Genomic DNA, 23,230 nt, shown 5'->3' on the forward strand with positions numbered 1-23,230 from the left:
TAAACTAAAGGTTTCAAATATAAGGTATGGGGGCACAAAACAGCATAATCCAGCCAGGCTAGAACATGTGAAGGAAGGAAAAACATTAAAACATTTTCATATGATTAACAGCTTTTCCTATTAAAAAAAACCTCCCCTATTTCCAATCATGGTAAACCAGAAGAAGTAATAGATAAATAATTAAAAGACAGAAAAGTTCCTGTTTTTCACCACCTATAGATAACCTTTGTTTTATAAATACAGGACAGTCTGGACAATAAGGTACCAGAACTTTTTCTTTAACTCTACACATGTAGAAAACCAAGTCATACAGCTAAAATACCACCTTGTTTTCTTGTATTTAAAACTTTATACACTGAAATAAAGGACAGTTTCATTCATCTAGCCCATTTAAGAACAAAGTGCCCCATGACGTGAAATCAGTTTGACATTTCAAACTATTTCAGTCTATTTATTATGTTATGCATTAACTTTTGTTTTTCTGAACAGTTTCAGTGCTCTGGTTTTGATATCTTTGGTTTTCAAAGAATATACAATAGCAGCCTGTGCTGCTATTGTTCTGTGGTGTTCAAAGAGATGAGGCCTTTGCAAGATGTTTTTTTGTTTTAGAAGCCCTTCAGTCTCAGATGCCATCTGATAGTTATTGGGCTGCAGTTGGCACAGGTAACGGCCTTAATTTGGGACAAGGATCGTCCAGTGTCTTGACGAACAGCCAATTCGATCCTCTGGCTCAGTACTGGTGAAGTTTTTGGTTCTTCCACTTGACTTTTTTGTTTCATACCCCTTATGATCATTTAAGAAGTTCCAAATGACTGTCTTACTGCATCCCCCCTCAGTAGTGATGGCACGCTGCGAGAGACCCTACTTATGCATTTCAACAACCCGACCAAGTTCAAAAAGGGAACTTTTTTTTTGTCTTTCCCATCAGAACATCATGACAGTGTGACTACCTGACAGAAAATGACAATGAATCGACAGTTTTGCACAGACTTGGCATTTTAAAGGCACGCGTTCCTAAACTTTTGATCAGCTGTATTTTTTAAGTGGTCTTAAACTTTTGATAGGGACTGTACGAATACAGCTCACATTTTTTGATCCGTGCACAGATATGTACACAGTTGATCAGATATTTACGATTTGTGTGAAATTTGTCTCAAAACTCACATTGCATGTAGGACATGCACAGAAGTGTTTTTGACAGACTCGTGAAGCCGAAATCAATAAATTGTGCGTAAATGATCTTTTTCTTACAGGCTTTGATGCACACATTTGTAAAATAGTTTTATGTGTTCAAATTGCTTTGTATTTGTGTGATGAATTGCAGCACGCATTTGTGAATCCTCAAAAGTTACACACAAATTACTGCACACATTTGTAAATCTTAGTTTGTGCTTGTGGATCATGCTGTACACATTTGTAACACTTTTGAGGCAAATTTCTCTCCAGAGAACTCTTAATAAAGTCTTTATAACTCTTTTTTTTGGGGGGGGGGGTTACACCCATGGCTTGAGTTAATGTTTTGCTTGTGATGCTTAGACAGTGATTTCATAGAGGAAACAAAACTTTTTCATTTCAAAGAGTTTACAGACTTCATATCTGTGGCTTGCACAGTTTTGTATCTACCTAAAGCTAAACACCAAAGATTCCAAGGGTGTTTTATTGCTTTGGCTTGAAGTCATGAAAAATCCCAAAGTTTCAGATTTTCCGCTAAAAATGTATTTGTGGCAAGAGTCATGGTAATTTCATGCAACTATGAAAAGACTGAAAACAATCTTTTCATTTTTATTTAAAGAAAATACATTACTGACCAAAAATAAAGCGTTTTACCTGAAAAGATAACTTTCAAAAGCACTTTGATTCACAAATCACATAGTATGGCATCTCTTTACATACATACACGCTTAAACACAAGCTAACTGAAGTTAAGTGATATTTCATGTTGCCTATTAAATCCCAATTATCAGTCAGGCTCTAAATCACACACTTGAGACTGTAAGTAGGGATTTTATGATACTGCTAGAGCTTTATTTTCAATTCTAATGATTAAATTGGGTACAGTCTTTGCAATTTAAGGTTGTCAGTCAAGTCCCAAACACAGCACTGTATGTGTTTGCAAGATGTTCTGTATTCAGCTGGCCGCAGACTTGGTGGAGGGCGGCTGATGCTGCCTCAGCTGTTCTTTTCGGGCCTTTTGGAAATTCATCATGCAGTCTTTGAACGTCTGAACTTGGCTTTGACATGCTCGCCAGTCCTGATGTTCAGCCATGCATTCCTGGATGGCGTAGTGAAGCTCAGCGCAGCCAGTGCGCGATATCATCTGTTCAACAGGGTCATCCTCGTCATCTTTCCGGCTGCGGTCATGAGGTGAAGCCATCCTGTGTGAATACAACGTCCTGACTCAGTCACACTGCTGACAAGAATACAGGCTGTTTCTAAATAATGAGAACACAAAAGAGCTACTGCTCAGGCCTGTAGGCATCTTAAAATCTGTAATGTGAGAGATCTGTATCTTAGGAGTTTTATCTAATAATACAGTTGTTAGTTTTCGTCATTTTTATGAATTATTGTGGTTACTTTTATACATCCGCCCTTTCTAAAGGTCCTTTGTAACCTATACAAATGCTTTTTTGTTTCAGAATTCAGTGTTTTGACCCGAGTTGTGAAATATCAATTCAATATTTGCTGAGAAAAAGTATTTTTGCATCTTGTCACACGTTTCAGATCATCAAACAAACTTTGAAAGAAAGATAAAAAGAGTAAATACAAAATACAAAACTTTGATTATAACTCTTTTTCTGGTAATGTTTACCTGAGTGAAATAACACTGAACTCTTCCAACTTTAAATTAGTTAAGCAACGTTGGCCTAAACAGTGTCAGGCTACCCTGGACGTTTAGCTACACTGACGTTACAACACAGCTGTGCCGTCGTTTCGTGTTCCTGGACGACGCCTGTTAAACACCTATGAGGATAAAGAAACTACCCCTTGTACCTACCTATTAATTGTCTCTCGGCGAATGTCTCTATCGAGGCACTTTTGTCCTAATCTTCATAACTTCAGGCTTTTTACAACCAACCTGCACGGACGCTGCAGGGGGTAACATTTCAGTGACGGACGAAAGTGTATCAGTAAAGTACTTCCGTCGCTGGTGACTTTGGTTCCGCTGAGCAGCGAGAACGTGCACGTCATTGGTTTCTATCACTAATAATTAGTGATAATGCAAAAAAAAAAAAAAAAAAAGGTCTGTTTTCAGGGTCAGCGTAGAACTGCTGATATATTATATTATGACACACCATTCTAATTCAAATTAAAATGCATAATTAATGATACATTGATTAATGTTACTGATACATTAATTAATTTCTAAGTGAAACTCCATTCAGCGTTTAGTTGAAATGTCAGCTGTACAAATATGTACAATTGTTGGCAATGTTTATGCAAAGTTTCATCAAGATCAGTGCCCTTGTCTAGGAGGAGATAGAGAACACAAAAAGGGTTATCCTGTTTGCTATGATGTTGCCAATTAGTGTAACAAAAAAGACAAATGCTGGAGGGATAATGTATATTGTTGAGATACGTCTCAAAGACACAGAAGACCCCAAGGGAAAATGGCAAGTGAATAAGAAACACTCATGGGAAGCCCTCAGCAGCCTTGACCTATTGCAGCATAACTAAGGGAGGGTTCAGGGTCACTTGAGCCAACCCTAACTATATGTGTTGTCAAAATGGAAAGTTTTAAGCCTAACAGTTTATAGCCTGTTGGTTGACATGCTTGTAAAAGCATTCTTGTAAGAATGTTCAGGTATGTTCATAATGCCAAGGAGGAGCAGTAACCACCAATGATCCTAGATAAGCAAGTGAAAAGGGTTGTAAAGCCATTTCCAAACAATTTAGTCATTTGAAATGACAGACACTATTCAAGTAGAAAACATCCAACACAGCTACCAGTCCTCCCAGGAGTGGATGTTCCAGCAACTTGAGGTCAAAGAAAATGAAAAAAAAAAAAAAGCAATATTGCAGACTCTACAGGCCTCAGGTAACATGTCAATCTTAAAGCTGATGGCAGTATAATTAGAAAAAATTGTAATCATATATTTTTATATTATTAATAATGTATTAATATTTGGGGGTGGTCTCAAGGTCATTTCAAAATGACTTATAAAAGTATTCACATGACTCTGTGTAGGGAAGGGGAAAACAAATTACATATAAGTAATCAAGAGAGCAGGTATACCAGTCAGGAGCTGCTAAAATAGACTTGAAAAACTGGTCGTCAGGAAGTGCGAGCACCTCTATAAAAGCAGACATCTTGGCAGCTTTCAGGCCTGGTCTGTGTGTTAACACAACCCACAAACTTCCAAGGAGTGAACATCTCAGCAAAAAAAACAACAAAACAAAACATAGCATATTAGCACAAACAGCCTCATACTAACTATCAGCACGGTGGTGAAGGGGTAATGATTTGGTCTTGTTTTGCAGCCACAGGCAACCTGATGTCTCTGAGTACACAGAGGAGTTGACCATGAACTGATAAAATCATACAAAAAATGATTACTTTAAGTTATTGCTTCTAAACGTGGTTATATTGAAGTTACTGACTCATCAGGTGTACTTAGTTTGTTACAGAACTGGACAGAGTTCTGTACATTACTGTACTCCAGGATTGGATGGTACATTTCCTAATGTGATAGCATATAACATTTTATGAGTGATTATAAAATTGTGAATTTTCTGATCTGCCCTCAAATTATGAAAAACAAAAACAAAACTCAAATTTCTAGCGAAGTTATCACTTTCTTGTAAATTCTGTCTGCAGCACATGATTTATGCCAATTGCCACCACAGCAAGTAAGTGTGAGCACAATGTAATCTTTTGCACCTATTATTTTTCACAGTCATTATAAAGACATTATAAAAAGTGTGACTTGAGAAAGCGGGTCATTGTGTGCAGCAACTGAGATTACAGGCTTATCTTCTACAGCTCTTCAAAGACGAGATGACTATTAGACAATTAGAGGTTTACTTGAGCTTTTCAAGAACACTAATGAGTCATTAATATCACTCTACATCCTTTCCCTTTACACTGCAGCTTTAATTACATGAGAGCAAAACCTTCTAATGGATGCAGATGAGATTAATTAAGCCTAAGCTTGAACAGTAAAAGCTTTGTTTGTTACAGGCAAGGTCATTAGCCAGCATCCTCTGGAAATGACATCACAAATAAGGACTCATTAGTGGGGCTCCCAGGAGTCGAGGAGGCTGGAGAGGATCATTTTTGTCTTGAGACAGAGTTTCTCGTGGGTGCAGAAATCCAAGTCCTAATGGATCTGCATTCATTGTTAGTTTTATCAGGTTTAGCCATTTAGTCATTTCATACAGACGTTTGTTTGGGCAAAATTACTGTGTTTGTATTATTTATGCAAAAATAAAAATTACATAATATTATATTTCTCAGTGTGCTCAGGCCTCAATTTTAAACCAATTTCCCTACAATTTTGAGAATTATACATATAACTGAGATTAATTACAGTCATGTGAAAAAGAAAGCAAACTATCTTTCAATTCTAGGTTTTACCTGTCACTAGATTAAAAATATCATTTGATCCTTAGCAGTTCTTAAAATTAGGTAAATACTAACAGCAACTTACATTAATGATGGGTTACAAAAATTAAGCCAAAATGCAGAAGTAGTGAAAGCAGCAGAAAAACAAAGTACACCCCATGATTCAAGAGCTTGTAGAGCCACCTTTGGAAGCAATAAGCTGAAGTGGTTGTTTTCTGTTTGACTTTGTCAGTTTCTTGTTGTGGAAGAATTTTGCTGCACAGTTTTTTCAGTTCATTGGAGTTTAGGAGCATCCAGTTATCCTGAGCTCTTAAAGTCAAGGCTGAGCTCTGGACTTTGACCAGACCATTGCAACAGTTTTATTCTTTTCTTTTTCAGCCATCCTGTTGTAGACTTGATGCTGTGCTGAGATCATGACCCAGTGCCAGCAAAGCTGCCATGCTGGCCAAACAGCAGACCATGGCTTTGATTTCGAATGCCTACCCTTCTATGATTAGCAGCTCCTTGCTGCTACTTATCATCTTAATTCCAATGAAATAAATATGTACTTGGTTTTCCATCCATCCATCCTCGTCCTTTTATCCTTATCAGGGTTGTGGGGAAGCTGGAGCCTGTCCCAGCTACTATAGCGCGAGAAGTAGGGTGCAACCTGGACAGATCATCAGTCTGATGGAGGGCTAACACAGAGAGACAAACATTCACACCTATGGGCAATTTAAAATGATCAATTAACCTAATCACGCTAACTGCATGTGTTTGAACTGTGGGAGGAAGCTAGAGGACCTGGAGAAAACTCGTGCAACCAAGAGAGAAAAAAACAAACTCTACACAGAAAGGCCAGAAGTAGAGTCGAACTCATGACCTTCTTGCTGTGAACCAACAGTTAGTTTTCAATTACATAAATACAAATATAAGGTGTGACTAATGGGATTTGAGAACCCCATTGTGACAGTAAAATAAATTCTATAATCACAAAAATGATAATGATGATCATTTATACTGACGATTCACAAATGTTTGGTGAGGATTAAGGTGTATTTGACAACAGGAAAAATAAAAAAATGCTAAAATTTTCCTAAAATCTAATGTGAAACTCACAATAAGTAAAGGATTGGTGCTGAACTACAATTTCTATTATTTATATTTTGTATTATTTATCATTCGTACTCTGTTATTATGGGATGCTGTAATTATTACCTTCAAATGTCGAGGGTTTATTAAACAGTGTTGATGTTTGCAAGTCTGTCTCTTTGAAATACTTGCATTCCCATATCCCCTGCCACTTCTAATGAACTACAGAAGAGATTAATTAGACTACAGTGTTTGTTTCCAGTCAGGCCTTTAAGCTTCATTCCCCAGTGATGTTAAAAGAAGGGGGACTCATTAGAAAGACTCTGGGAGTTAAAGAGACACAGTCCTTTTTCATTTTTCCTCATTTAATCACTGATGATGAAATGATTCTGTTGTAAATGATTATCTTATGAAACTGTCAGACTCAAGTAAACACAGGTGGATCAGAGACAGGGCAGCTCAGTCTTTGACTAGTGAACTGACCTTAGCTAATTTATGCAATAAAACTGTGGATAATCCTAATTCAAGCAATCGTATGATGTTGGGCTTTGATTTAAGAAGGTTAATTGGTAAAAACAGATGAGTATATCTCCTGATCAGAGACATTGCTCCCAAATTAACACTGCCACAGAGGAGAGGTCCAACCCGTGTATGGGAACACTTTAGAACAGGGGTGGGCAATCTCAGTCCACGAGGGCCGGTGTCCTGCAGGTTTTAGATCTCACCTTGGGTCAACACACCTGAATCACATGATTAGTTTGTTACCAGGCCTCTGGAGAACTTCAGGACATGTTGAGGAGCTAATGTAGCCATTTAAATCAGCTGTGTTGGTTCGAGGGCACATCCAAAACCTGCAGGGACACCGGCCCTCGTGGACTGAGATTGTCCACCCCTGCTTTAGATCAATAACACGGGCCAGATGGCCGTGGGCCATGTGTTGTCAAAATGAAAGACATACTAATGTCAAAAAAGTTTAAAACGCTATCAATAGCTTAAGTATTATAAAGTAAGTATTTTTCATCTTTTGTGGTTCTAACTAGCATCATCTATGATTTATGGCAGACACTTCTCTAATTTCTCTAATCCTGACGTTGATTTATGATTCTTTTCACTCCAGGAGACCTGATATAAAATGAGCACAAAGATTAAATGAAACTGAAGCATGAAGCTCAAAAATAATTAACTTTCACTTGGGGGGATAACAGTCAGCCCAGGTGTAACTCACCCGTATTAGGCCCACACATTCCTTCTAACTCTGCTGAAATCAACACTTACAACAAAAGTTTACTTCAATGCATTGTTTGGGAAATGAAGGGTAGAAACTTGGACTTAATCACTGACGAGTACCACACATATAGACATTTTTCCACATGTAACCTAGAGTCAAGCGCAAAGAAAAGAAAAACAGCAGTAGGCTATTCAAAATTAACCAAATACAATAAAGAGAATCATTCTTTATATTTTCTTTGATGTTAAGAAAATAAATCTTAATTTTAGTCCAGTTTCTTTTGTAGAGCATTGGTGGGATGTAGCTGTTAGTGGTTAACACATAGCTAGTTAAATTAAGCTATAGCTTCTTATCTCGACTGAAGAAGTTTATAGCAAGACATATTTCTTCCTTAAATCTCTCCTTCGCATCTTTAAATGTTTGAACTTTACGATATTTTAAGCATTACATTTGACTTTGTGCAGGTGCATTTTGTCCAGCTGGCCACATGAGGATGCTAATTAACAGTTTAATGTCTGAGCTGAGTCTGAAGGATCGAGACAGATTGTTGCAGTCATAAATGCTTTTTGTGACTGTATTATAAGATTCTGAATGACCAGTGTGTTGTTATTGTTGAAACACACCATATTTAGCATTCAGTGTTTGCTCAAGGCTACTTGAATGAAACTGGCTCTTAACTTGCACAACTTTCATTTTTTTATAATTTTTTTTGAATATATATGTAAATGCATACAAATCCATTATACTGTAAAGGCATGTACTGTGGTTGTAGCTGAAATTCATGTTGTGATAGTTGGGTTGAGCCTCTACTGAGATCAAAGAGCTTTCTTTAATACATCAAAAACCTTGATTGACAGGCTGTCAGAGCTGATGCAGTCTCAGTCTGTCCGCTAACGCACCACGCACCGTTATGACTGGTCAGAGGATCAGCAGCTTCTCCTGAGTGAAGGACAGCATGAAATATTCACACTGCTGAGACTGCTTTTTTTTTTCTTTTACACAAGCATTTGAATAAGAAACACACACACACATGCGCACACACACGTACACTGACAGCTAATTAGCAGAGCTACTGTAGATGCTTGTGTGATGAATTGAAATGCAATTTAATGAGCGATCAGCACTCACTTCCAAGTAATTAGGATGAATAATTTTTTATATAGTAGGAGTTAAATGCTTTCTTTTGAGTGCCTCACTGATGAAAAACATAAATATTATTGTGACTTGCTGAAATTAAACCAAAGCCACAATGGTGAATTCTGCCACATTAAGCAGGAGAATTAGAAAAATACATCAAGTTGTTTGTCTGATGAAGTCAGGACTTTACACAAAATTGTTATTTTTTATTTTTTTTACATCACGGTGAAGCTTATGTAACTAGTGAATTTCACTAAATGTGTGGGCCTTTTAAGAAGGCCTTTAACTATTTGTCCTATTGAGGGTCATGTGAAGGTGAAAGGCAGTCTATCACAGCTACGACACACAGTGACACACTATTCACACCTACAGCCAGTTTAGAATCACTAATTAACTCACAATTATGTCACTGGACTGTGGGAGAGTGCTAGACAGGACCCATGCAGGGACAAGGAGAACGTGCAAACTCCACACAAAAAGTCAGCTGGTGGATTCGAACTCAAAAGGTTCTTGATGAGCTGGCACTGCAAAAAAAATTTATACTAAGCAATCAATGGCATAACTGAAAACTATGTGATTTCTATATAAGCTGAATTGGGAGTTTTATTTTTTAAGCATAATTTTTATGTGAACCACCCATTTTTTAAGCTCTAGTGGTGACTAGAGCATTTTCCACCATTTTTGAGATGTGAAAGATGTTGGTGGTCCTTGTTAACCAAATTATTGACTCTGAAGTGACCATCTGTGCCCCCGCTGGAAAGAAATTGATTGAAATTAAAGCGTGAAATCTAAGGAATTAAGGTTTGCCCTACAGTAAGGTCAAAACCTTTCCTCCTGAGCTCACTCAATACATCCAATCCATTTTTTCACTTATCCAATTCAGGGTTGCAGGGGGGCTGGATGACATTGGGCAAAAGGCAAGGTAGACCCTGGACAGGTTGCCAGTGTGTCACAGAGCTTATGAGACAGACAACTGTTCCCATCAACAGCAAATTTAGAATCACCAATAAACCTTAACCCACGCATGTCTTTGGACTGTGGTAGGTAGCTAGAGCTCACAGAGAGAAGCTGGGGGACACATTCAAAAAGCACACAGAAATTCCCCATGCTTGCTTTTTTTTTAAAGCCAGGACTGAAATTTGGAAGGATAAAAGGAGAAATCAAGGATATCTTGCTGCAAATCAATTGTGCTAACCATTGTGGTGCCCACATTGCTGACTATTTATTGTTAAATATTAAGTAAGTATCAAAGATTTATGGTCTTAACTGGTGTAAAGATCTGACAGCTGTACAGCTTGTTAAGAAAGAATTTGTTCTCTTGGTCAAACACCAGTCGACCTTTATCTCACCTAAGTGTTTCCAATGGTTTGTAAATATAATGCAGTGTGTTCAGGAAATTTAAAAAAGATAGCTGTGGTGTGTTTAGGGTGGGATTATTGGATCGTTTAATAATTATCTGAGATATACTGTATGCATATTAATTGTGTCTCATACTAATCACATTTTACTGTACATTAGGTTTATATATACAAAGTAAGTAATTCAATGGGATACGAGATACACTGAATTCCCTGTGAGTGCATAAAAAAATCAAACAGGACACAGTGACCCTGGACAAAAAAAATCGCTTCTGCTTCTCTGACTCCTGGGATTTTCCCAAATGAGCTCCATTTGTGATGACATTACTACAGGATGCTGCCTAATGACCTTGCCTGTAACAAACAAACCTTTTGCTGTCTAAATTTTGCCTTAATTAATCTCATAAGAACCTGTTAGGATTCCCAAACCTGCTCTCTAACAATTAAAACTGGGAGGAAATATTTGGGAAGGCCACTAATGATGTGTCATTAAAAAGTGGTCATTTAAAGTAAACATAGCCATTTTTAAAAGGCTAATTATACATATTAAAAGTGTATGTTACTCTAAATCTGGAGTCACATTTCATGTGGACCTTGAAAAACTAAAAGAGATGACAGATAGAAGCGCACACTTGCTCTGAGTGAATAATGAAACCTTTTGCTACATCTTTTCTACCGCTGAATACCAAGTGAAATAAAAGCTTTCCACACTAGGATCAAGAAGATATGGCAGTCTCAGTCCTATTACAAAGGCATTAAGCAGATGTTTGTCTAAAAGAAAGAAAGAACAAAAAACATCCTAAATTAATGTGCTTGATTTGTATTTATTTAAAAAACAGAATAAAATGTGCAACATTTTAATCTCGTTCTATTTTTTGAGCAAAATTTAATGAATTTTACCTTCTTGCTAAAAAAGCACATATGGTTCATGTATCTTACAGTGGAATTAACAGCATAAAATTACAGTTCAGGTATCCCAAACTAGGTTGATTAGAGGCTGATGACTAATCTTGAACCAATTCTGCTAACAATGAAATGTAACAGATTCATCAAGCACCAGTATGGCACGAGAATATTGAGTAATCTCCTCATTTGAATTATGCCTGTTGTCACAGCACATCTGTGCTTTGCTGTTGTTCTAATCCTAAACCTTGTGCATGTCATTATCATTAATGCTGAAAAAATGCAGCAGATATTGACCCCCAAAGTATACCTGACTGAAGTGACATGCTATCAGTCAGTCAGGTATTTCCATACAACTTAATTGCATCACATGAATTAAGATATACACTTACCAACCACTTCTTTAGATAAAACTATTCACCTGCTTGTTCTTGCAAACTTTTAATGTTATCACCCAATAACATGGCAGTAACCCAGTACATTTAGCCATGTAAACGTGGGCATAAGCATGAAGCTCAAACTGAGCATCAGAACGAGGGAGAAATGTGTAGTGTGGGATGAAAGGTGAGGTGGCTTTGCAGAAACTACTACTCCTGGGATTTTTTTCTCACAAGCATCTCTAGAGTTTACAGATAATGGCCTGAAAAAGAGAGACTTGTACAGTTTAATGCATTTTTAGCATATATATTATCAATTAAATAAGTTGAAAGGATAAAAGAAGAAATCAAACTTTTAGCTGCTCAGAGTTTTCACTTTCCTGTTCTGATGTTTGACCTTCCTCCACCTCACCCCCCAAACAACAGTAAAATTCACTCCCCTTCCATAGTTTGGAGGAAAATCCTTTCTGCCTCATCCTGTCCTCTGATTCCTGCAGTATGGACATGGTTGAAAAAGTGAAGCAGTAAGTCCTGCTGTTCAATACAAAACAGAGGGACTAAAATAAAAATTTCTGAAATCCTACTAAATCAAAGTTATGACTCTCAAATTGAAGAAACAATTTGAGGTTAATCACTTGTGGCGATAAAATGTGGAAGCTACAATTCACACGGGGTCACAAAAATTTAACAATAGATTGGAAAAATGTTGTCTTGTCTGAAGAGACTCAATTTCTGTCGCAACGTTTGGATGGCAGGGTCAGATTTGACATGAACAACATTAAAGCATGGCTCCATCCCGCCATGATGCATCTGTCAGTGGCTCATATTGGTGGCAATGGTGTAATAATGGTGTGGGGAAATTTTCTTTGCACACTTTGGGTCCCTTAGTATCAACTGAGCACATTTCAATGCCATGTCACAAAGCTCAAATAAAATGAAGTACTTTCATTATCCTCAAATGTCTTCCACAGTCAACAGATATGGCACCTTTGGGATGTTGTTGAAAAGGAGATTCACATCATGGATGCAGGAACTGTGCGAGGCTATCATGTCAATATGGACCAATAATCTCTGAGGAATATTTCAGACATCTTGTTGAATTTCTGCCACCGGGAATTACGGTCATTCTAAAGACAAAGTGAACAAAGCCTGGGTGTACTAAAAAACACTACCTATGGGTTTGAGTAGATAGCATGTATAAAACTCAGAAACAGGTAACAGCATGTCATTTTTTTCTGTTCAGTCATTATTCCACATGAGGAAAACTGCCATTCAGCACTCATTAAACACATTACCACTGAAAACCCCCTTTAGCTGCTGGACATTATAATAAGTTTAACTCGCTTGTGTTTACAGTCTACCCCAGTCTGCAGCAACATTGCTCCTTCCCATATCCTACAATCCTACAAAGCCAAACTGTTTCTCTTATATTCAAACAGAAGCAATCAATAACCAGTAATCAACAGAATACAAACTGGCAGACTCATCTCCATACACACTCAGCAGACCAGGAAACCAGTTTTACAGAGACAGGGTGCAAACATCTTATTTGATTGTGACTCATTGCATCTTGATTTTGTCACATCTAGTGATGCATTTGCAAAGCGAGACATCCGAATGCTCCTATGAAAGAATGACAGAGGTCATTTAAAAAGGTTTAGGTGCTCATGATTGAGTTAAATAATATTCAAAGATAACATTTTTGCTGTTTGGTCTCTCTTAGACAGCAGTTGTGTTTGGCTTCCCAGACATTCATATATAGAGCAAGGCGATGAGTCATCGTTTTGCATAAGGCAAGGGCATTTGTAGCCTGGACAGTAGAACTCTAATGAATCTTTTCTCTGTTCCCCTTTTCTTTATCTTTCTTCCTCTGTCCCTCCCTTTTGCTGGGCTCAGTTAAACCCTGTCTCTGCATCCTTACAAAGTCACTCAACTGGATAAAGTCATTTACCTGAATGAAGAGGAGCGGAGGGAGCGAATAGGCAGAGCGGGGAAGGGTGGGGGTGCAAGCGTACAGAGGTCTGATATTGTAAGCAGAATGTAGAAAAATGAAGAAACCAAAAAGAGGAGAAATGACGGGTAAAGAAAACTGAGAGCGCTGAGCTGTGAAGCAAGTCTGGATACTTTAATAAGACAAAATAAGATGTTTGTTGTTTCCACCTGTTTATTTATGGCCCAGGACTCCAGAAAATAGAAAAAGGTGATGGTCAAAGAGGCAGAGAGCACGCAGAAGAAAGATAAAGGAGACATAGTCAAGGTCGGGATTAAACAGAAATTAGGAAGATCATTGATTTATGTTGATTTCAGTTTGGAATAAAATTAATTGCAAAGGAGATTATATTTTGACTAAATGAAGTAGCAGGACTGATCATGGGGGATATAACTGTGAATATCATAGAAATATATGATCCCAACTGGCTCTAGTCAAGTTTGTGTGGGTTTGTACTTCTGGATTTTTAAAGGCACACAAGCCCAGCATTTAAACTGAAACCAGAAGCACATACTGTAAGTTAAGAAACTCAGTTTTGTCTCATTATAACATTATCCCCTATATTCCATCAGTCTTCCTTCATTATTATTACTGTTGTTATCAAATGCTTTGTGTTCTCTAATGTCTAAGAACAGAATTAGTTTGCCCAAAGGCAACCCCCCGAACCATTAGTCTGGGGATGATTTAGCATTTCATTAGCTTTTTCACATTTATTTGCATTTGTAAACAACGGCTTAAAATCCACACATCCATTATTCATATTCTGGACCTCGTAGTAACACCACAAAGGCCTGAAAAATTCAGACAGTGTGCTTTCAGCAATCTTGCATTTCATTATGTAGCACATTGTTATGAGATTAAGCCGAATCTCTAAGAACAACTAAAAAAATTGGTTTTGACAGAATAACAACACACATTTCAAATTATGGACTTTTATAGGTTGTTACTTGTCAACAGTGCTCACTTTGAATTAAGCCTGGATTCTTCATTTTCAGGCACAGTGGTAATGTTACTCCGGGGATGGCCTGCCCCACCACTTTCCCACAAACTGAAATGCTGGAGAGCAATAAAACATTCTTGGTCACCATCCTCCAACTTTTTATCTAATGCCAAAGATCTTAAAATGTTCATGAGTCCAGTTTGTCCTTTCATGACTCGATATACATGTAAGCAATCAAATCTACATGGTTACCATCTTCATTTTCGTGAACTCTGACAAATGCTAACGCACTAAACTAAGGTTTGTAAATATTGTAAATTATACGCGCTTGACATCAGCATCATAACAGTGAACATGTGAACTGCTGGTAGCTTTGAGCTCAAAGCGCCAATGTGTTTCAGTGCAGCCTCGCAGAGCCGCTGGCATGGCTGCAGACGTGGAACATGCATATACAGCACACAAAAGCTTTTATCCTTGAACACTGCTGTCCTGGTGATTAGCTTTATCACCTCAGACTTCATATGCAACATGACAGCGTATGGTACAGTGGCATGTCACGAAGTGGCACGGTGTCACAGTCTTTTGTTACGTAAAGGTGCGTCCTCCTGCTGACATAATAAAATGGCTTTAAAAAAATCTGTCCATGTATTCATTATCTAATCCCTTAACTGGAAGTTTACGTTAAACATGCAGATATTGTAATATTTTAATCTGTAGATGAAGACATAAATAACTGTAGCTTGTCTAGAGAGGGGGCCATCTGTATCACAGTGATCTGTCACTGCTTGATCCCTCTCTCCACCGGAAAGTGCTAATCATCACCTCGCTCCTTTTGTTAGAACTGTTCATCCAGTGCGGTGTGGATGATTCTAATTTTCTCGCCTCATTGTCTTTAATCAGGTGTATTAATCACATTTGTTATGATTTATGAGGGAGGAACAGCTGCTACACTGATTCCTTGGTTAGTTGGTATGCCCAGTACGTTGATTTACTCACTCTCTTACCTTCCACTAATGATCTGACAACGGAAAATAACCTACTGCTTGTTTAGAAATCCATAGCTACAGTTTGTTTTCATTTCATATACACACAGTGATCCACCTGGGCCCTCCCTCTACCTTGTTTTTCTTTAGTAATTGACCTTGACTGTAATGGAGACCTTTAGCTAAGAAGGTCGATCAGCCGTGAGCCATAAAGATACCGACTACCATGATCAGTCTTTACAGGTTATTAGTCACAGTCCTGATGTGATTAACACAACTGCACTTTTATGTCATATCTCTCCAGTCTTTCCCTCTAGTCCTTAAACCCCGATGACAATGTGACACCTCACTTTAGTTTGTGAAGTCACATGTTCTGCAAATTTCACCGGGAGCTTGCACACTCATTCAGAAACACAGCAGGAAAAAAATACATTTAATGTCTGACATAGTGCTGCATGAAGTCTACATTCCCTGACAGTGATGATAAAATGTACAGACACACTGCAAACTCATGATTTTTCTTTTTTTTTGTTTGGCTTTTTATTAATGTTTTGGTTGGTTTTCTATGCCTACAGGAATCACATGCACGGTTAAAATTGGTCTCTCTTTCACTTTTTCCACAGTTTTACTGATAAGCTGATCTGGTGTCAAATGACACACGTTCTTCTCTGAGATAAAAGGGTCTTCGTGAAAACATGGTGTGTAACATATTCCACAAACATGGCACTCCATAAAAAAAATGCCAAATGAGTTTCCTTCTCTGACAATATGCACTCCCTGGTAGATTAAAAGCAGTCTTGCTCTCTGCGCAGGTTCTCCTGAATGTAAAATATTAAGCAGGGGCCGCAGCTTTGGGTAATAACGCTGACTCAGCTTTTCAAATTGGAAATTTGATGGACCTTTACTGTGCGCTTTGGACGGTTACTGAGGGTAAATACTAAACAAGTGGGGCTGTGTAAGATAACACAACAGATGGAAAGCATTTCTGCTATGAGGAGATACTTATATACAATATGTACAACACTGCTGAGAAGATTGAAGTATTTAGTTGTGCTGGATGAACAGTTACTTATATTTAACTGCCTTTGGCTCTGTGCATCTCCCAGAGTGAATTCATGGGCTGAACGTGATGAAACTAGTTTTAAAAAACCATCAGTTGTAGTTGTGACAGGTCAAGGCCACAGTCTTTGATAAATAAGTTATCCTGGTAATATCGTCTGTCCTCACACTATGTAGCACTGGATTGATGTTTCGACTGGTTAAACAGCCACGTTGGCCAGTCTGGGGTCAGAGTCCTGCTCATAGCGGTAATGATATACCTCCATCTGGTCACGGCAGGCCTCTCTGATGTTGTTGAGCCACCGTTTGATGCCTCCCCGGTTGAGATAAAGTACCATCAGGAACACCACCCCGATGAGAGCCAACACTATACCTAGGAAAACATATGACACCGCCTCCAGGTTCTCGTTCATACAATCAACCTCCTCTCCCCGGAGCTTTTCCACGGGAATCCCCCTCTTAGCCTCTGGCTCGCTGCACAGGAGACGCCCTGCATCCAGGCACTGGGACGAGTTCTTCAGCCAGTAGTAAAACGCCTCCAGTTCACAGCTGCACCGAAACGGATTTAAAGACAAGTAGACGCGTATGCGCCTTTGTTGGTACAAACTGGTTACATTTTCCTCCCCGATGATCTCTATTGAGTTATTAATCAGCACCAACTCGTGGAGGTTAAAGACATCTAATCTCTCGAGGGGGATAGACGTCAGCTTGTTTCCCGCCAACTCCAGTCTGTGCAGGTTGCGCAAACTTTGTGTGTTGAGCGCATCTGAGAGCTGCGCGGTGGCCGCAGGAGAAACGGAGTAATTCAGGTTAAGAGAGCGCAGATCGGGTAATCCATGGAAAGCCCTGGATGAGATAAACTCCAACTGATTGTGGCTAAGATCCAACGAATGTAACCGGGAAAGCCCCAGGAAGGCGTAAGGTTCAATAGCCTGTATCCCGTTATAGGACAGAGAGAGTGTTGTCATTTCCAACTCCGTGCCGTTGGTCATGAACGCATCACGCTGTAAAGTTGAGATGTTACTCCCCGTAAGTGTCAAGGTGGACGTCCACTTTGGCACGTCTCTGGGTACCTCGGTGTAGTCCCCGTCACGGCAGGTCACCGTCCTCAAACCCCTGGTACAGATGCAGGACGACGGGCACGCGTCGTCCATCCTTACGGGCGAAAACAACAAACACATCACTGCTGCGTAATACAAACACCACTGGTTCCAAATAGAAAAGATACACTTTGAATTGTCCGAACTGTAAAAGATCCACATCTTCTCCCTCTTTCCCCCCTTCTCTCAAAACAGGAATATGCCGATGGGTGTTGCAAAGAAGGTGACCGATCCTCTCACAGGCGTGTAAAGTCGTGTCAGTCGGACGTATTGCCTTTACTTGGAGCAGACGGGATAGAAATAAACGGCTTTCTTCATTGTCACCTTGGAGTCGTGTTTTTCTGCAGTAAAGATGAGTTTTGTTTGAGATTTGCACGCATGAGAACGGCTGAAGACGGCCAAGTGTGAAGTGTGGCTGCGTGGAAAGCTTCTGATCCGCGCTCCCTTGGTGGTATTTTTGACGTCTGTCACAGAGAGGAGGGGCGGGGGCGGGGGGTAGAGGGGAAGAGAGAGAGAGATATGCACGGCAAGCTTAATGTTCTTCTGAGCCCTCTTCCTTTAGAATTCATTGTTTTGCTAAAAAGGGAATATGAAGAAGAATAGATCACATGAGTCCCTGAAAATGGTTGGAATCACTGGAAGGATGGACTTTAATGTTAATGTTAGCTTTTCTTCCTGAAGAAATACTCTCTTAAATGCTCACCAGTGAAAAATCCTCAATACCAAAAACAAAATATTAATGTTCATAACAGTAATAATCAGAACTGTTCATTGAATCCATGGAGCTCATTCTACAAATTTTAAATGGGACACTGTTTACCATTACTGGATAGCTGTACAGTCATTTATCTCCAAGGCTATTGGTTTTTTTCCCCCTCCCCATTCATGCTGTTTCCATTATTACATTATTATAGGCTTGAATTACATTTTGCATTCATTGCAAATGAGTTGCTGTAATTATGCCTGGGTAGTGCAGAATGTTTAATGGGGCCTTGGTCAGTTCCTTCCAATTAATCAATTTTCCACAAAAAGAAAACTCACTTTTGGAGAGTTGGTCACGCTCCCCACGTCTACAGTACAGAGTTGGCAAACAAATCAATAAGCCTGAATAAATAAGCAGCTCCAAAATCAGAGTTTTGCATTGGCCTGTGATGCTGGAGTGACATGCGGGACTGATCGGTCATTTTGTCTCATTACTTACCCAGAAACCAGAGGATGAAAAAACTGATGTTTACATTTATTTCTGGGACTAATGAGGATGAAGTGAATTATACTCTAATTACGCAGTAAGGAATCTGGAAACATTAGTCCTAGGGTACCATGGCAGAGTACATTGTTCAATGTAGCTTGTATATTAAGCAGAAACTGTGCAAATGTGCCAGGAGTATTTATTCTTCAGTCATAATTATGTGTTGGTCAAAAGGTTAGTTAATAAACAAACTAGAGCTTCAGCACCCTGGACAGCTCCACAGAGCAGTACTTGACTCTAAGGGATATTGTGTTGTTCTGTGTTCAAAAGGAAGTAGCCTAAGTTGAAATGATCAAAGGAAGGAGAGAACAGAGGAGGAAAGAGGTTTATTCCATTTTAAATGTTAAGAAACTAAAGATCTAAAGATGAGAAAAAGGGGAAAGTCAGAGACTGCCCAGGGGTCAGTAGCATGGATGCCTCCATACGGCAGAGCACTGCAGTAAGTTCTGTGGGCACAAACAAAGAAGGAAAGTGAGGGCAGGAAAAAAAGAAGAAGAAGAAAGAACTGGAGAGCAAAAGAAACAGAAAAATGACAAACTAGGGCAGAGAAAGAAAGAAACTCTAGTAGCATTCACTCTCCCACCTGCTGCTGTTTCTGTTCATTACATCAGTCACAAATTTACAACAACGGCCTATCAACAACATAAAAGTTTAAATCAAACTTTGGCTTTCTTTTTCTTCTTTGTGTGTGTTTCTGTTCTTATACAGCAAAACATGTATCTGTAATCTCATTTTGATTGTAGTCTTATCCTAACAGTTGGACTCTGGCTGCGGTGATGTGTGTTCACTGCTCATCAGTTCATCTCAAGCCACTGGATGAGACTGACAGCAGGGCTATACATGACTAGAATCTTTCACACCAGTCTTAGAAAGCCAGTTCTTCGTGGACTTGGTTTGACTCTTTCTCCAAACTGACGCATAGTTGAAACCACACTCTTGCCCAAAACAACACTATGCACTTTGATATAGAACTTTACATAAAATGAAAATAAGAGTACCAACTCATGAAAAAAACAAACAAACTCCAGTTTAAAAGTAAATCAGATTATCTGAGCAAAAGCATCTGCACAGAAATTGTGTTAGTGTAAATACAATCTATTGATTATGATTGATTTTTTACCCTAAGTAAATAAAATTCAGTATAATATTGGTATTGATCTTTCCTCAAACCTGACAAGAAAATTAGATTCTCAATTTGTGATTTCACTAAATTAAAAATTACTCATTTAAGGACAGTTGGAAGACTGGTGCTTATCACAGAGACCACAGCACCAGGGGGAGTCTGGAGCTGATTGTAGTGCGCTGTCATTCTCAAGAGCACTCCATCAGCAACAAATGGACACAACTGGTTATGGTGGGGATGTAAATATAGACAGAGGGAGAGGGAGAACAAGAAACCGAGACACAGAAACAACAGGGCACAACAAGATAACAAATGTTGGAAAATGGTCTTACTGCTGTTGCTGCTGATAAGCAGAAATTAATGTCAGGTTGTTTTTTTAAAACATAGCAGACAGTATTTCCTCCAAACACACAAGGACATCTGTTCAATCCTCCTCTTATCCTCTCAAGACCTCTTTGCTTCCTCCACAACCTGGGTGTCCACTCTATCTGCCAGAGCTGAGAGCTGATTTAGTGGTGGCTGCTGTTCACAGGCTGCTGCTGGGATACGGTGCCCTCACCATGCTCTTTAATTTGACACTGAACCTCGTAATTGATTTTCTCAAGGCTGCCCATCCCTATCTCCTGACTACAGTAAGAGAGAGAGTGTGTGTGTGTGTATCTGTAAACTTGAGAGTGAGTGACCAGTTTTGGTCTAATCCTCAGGTGTGTCATTATTTCTGACAGGCCCGGCACACGTGCCAAATTAGCAGAAGCTTACTGCTGTCCTGTGTATGCATTATGCAAATCATTGCACATGCTGCAATTACATTTGATCACATGCATTGATGACTGGATACTTTTTATGATCTTGAATTGCTCTGTTTATTCGCTTCAAATGGTTCCTGCATTTACTTTGTCATTTTGGATTTCTCCTTCATCCCACCTGCATCATCTGTCATTCATTAACCTTGAGTTAAGAGCCAACCTGATCTTTCCTTCATCCTCCCTCCAGCTGGCACATGACTGACACATGCCGGACTTACTCATAATTACATATTATCCAAATAAGCCAAGTAAAGGACACAAGTGTGTGTATCTAAAGCAGGTGAGCGCTGTAAAAACAGTCCACTAAGCCTGAGGGTGTCAGTTGGTGTTAGGTGCTTAGATTTCCTATCATGACTCAACACAGCGTCTCATCACATCAAAGACATTACCTGCACCTTGATCATCTCTCTGGCAACACACAGAGAGAGGATACTGTGAGAAATGCAACTATAAAACTATTATGTTGCTTAAAATCTCCTGGTTCAAAATGGGCCTTTGTGAGAGTAAATACAATCAGCCCACATAGAGTATCCAAACCAAATCGTTACCTTGTCTGTGTTGACTTATTTCTTACAAAAGTCTAGGCATTGTCTTGTCTAGTATGTGTTTGTTAATAAAACAACAATCACATTGCTCTCTCTTAGATTTCTTTTTGTTGCATCAAAAATTCTTTTATCCAAAATATCCCTTTTTCCAACTTCTCCCACTTTAATGTTGCATTTTTAAGACATTTGTTTATTCACTAAATGGCTTTTCTCTTTTCTCTTTCACAGTGTGCAGCTTCTCTTCTTATTCCTTCTCTCTTTGATGGATGTTCATTAGTAAGTTAGCATGAAAATGACAAGCCAGTATATAAAACCATTATCTTATAGGCTTAACTCTGTTAGCTATGAAAGTGAGGAGCACAGGGAGGTTTGCACACTGCTGTACAAAATCATTACTGACTATGAGCATTCACTGCTTTGCACAGCTGCTGCCCACAGATGCGGGTGCCAGATTATGTACTGTGGTACAACTGCAATGCTCCTGGGTGATGGCAGTTCCATTTAAAATCTTATTTAATCTTTGTCCTTGCCCTGTAGCGTGGACGCTTGATATTGTCCATCACTTTAAAAAGCAGCTGGGGTAAGAAGTTGAAGGACTTTGTAGCAACTGTGAATAATGCAGTTTAAACCCACACACAGGGTTTTATACTATCTGTCTGACCCAACACAAAACTCTGCTGCGTCCGGAGGCAGGTGGAGTTCAGGGTTAATCTATCTCCCCTCCTGTGAAGATAGTCACATATCACCCACCTCGCTTTTTTTCTTTCTATCTCGCTCTCCCTCCCATCTCACATGGAGTCTGCACCTCTCTTTCTGTGTTCCACCTGCCTCTTAATCTGTCCATCAGTCTCTCCGCAGACCTGCTCCTTAAACAGTACTCCACCTCTGGATGAATAAGAGATGAGCAGAGGGCTTGGGGGGAGGAGGAGAAGATGGATGGAAGGGAGAAGCAAAGAAGTGCAGCGGCATCCAGTGAGAACCCTGAGGCGATGGGAGTGTAAATGGATCTTGAGGAGCTGGTGTCACCTGTCCCAGGACCATTAATTAGTCATTTAGACTTGTAATGGAGCGAGCTGTAGCCAGACAGGCACAATCGGCCAAACAAAGTTAGTCACTTGGGCTGAGGAGTGAGCTGTGGGTGGTGATAACACTGCGTGTCCAAAGTGGGAAAATACAATGAACACTAAGTTCATATTAGATATGTATAATACATACAGACAGGGTCTCTTTGTTGATTTATGGGACTTTACAAATACATTAAGTAAAGTATGTAGGGTCATTTATATGAGAACAGTATTACTTTACGCTTAGAATAATACAGGGCAACATAAAAGCCGCAGAAAATGAAAGGGGTTCATGAAAGGAGCATAAAAACATTCATCTTGGGAAGGTAAACACACCAATAGTGAGAAAAAATGAAAAACAATGTAAGGTATAATATTAAAAGTTAGATAAATGTGATGGTAATGACACTTGTAATTTGTTTTATTTATTTGTTTGTTACTTGAATTACATCATGCAATAATTGAATCCATTCTCTTCTGCTAATCCAGTTCAGGGTCACGAGGTGGTTAGAGCCTATCCCAGCTGCCATAGGGCACGATTTTTTTCAGAAGACATTATATTTAATTTGCAACATTACTATCTCAACAGATATTTAGAGTGAAAGGTGAATTATTCCATTTCAAGTTTGCATGTAAAGAATCTTAATAAAGCTCAGGGATCCACATTATTCACATCACTGTGCTTTCTGAAAGTATTTACTTTCATGTGAGGTATCACATTAACTCTGCACTTC

General features: G+C 39.1%; 1 protein-coding gene and 1 non-coding gene across 2 annotated transcripts; both read right to left on the reverse strand.

The window, feature by feature from the left end:
- Positions 1-1,740: 1,740 nt before the first annotated feature.
- Positions 1,741-3,169, reverse strand: coa4 (cytochrome c oxidase assembly factor 4 homolog). The gene is made up of 2 exons (XR_013911922.1): positions 2,996-3,169; positions 1,741-2,410 (listed from the first exon to the last, which is right to left on the reverse strand). It is a non-coding gene; the product is annotated as a cytochrome c oxidase assembly factor 4 homolog (transcript).
- A 12,799-nt stretch (positions 3,170-15,968) lies between these two features.
- Positions 15,969-18,173, reverse strand: tpbgl (trophoblast glycoprotein like). The gene has a single exon (XM_026182339.2). The coding sequence runs from the start codon at positions 17,869-17,871 to the stop codon at positions 16,810-16,812; it is 1,062 nt and encodes a 353-aa protein (XP_026038124.2). The 5' UTR covers positions 17,872-18,173; the 3' UTR covers positions 15,969-16,809.
- Between the last annotated feature and the right edge of the window lie 5,057 nt (positions 18,174-23,230).

This window comes from Astatotilapia calliptera, chromosome 10 (genome assembly GCF_964374335.1).
Source record: "Astatotilapia calliptera chromosome 10, fAstCal68.1, whole genome shotgun sequence".
NCBI classification, from domain to species: Eukaryota; Metazoa; Chordata; class Actinopteri; order Cichliformes; family Cichlidae; genus Astatotilapia; species Astatotilapia calliptera.

Coding starts and splice junctions, on each gene's coding strand:
- tpbgl (XM_026182339.2), bottom strand. CDS start 17,871: ATGTGGATCTTTTACAGTTCGGACAATTCAAAGTGTATCTTTTCTATT.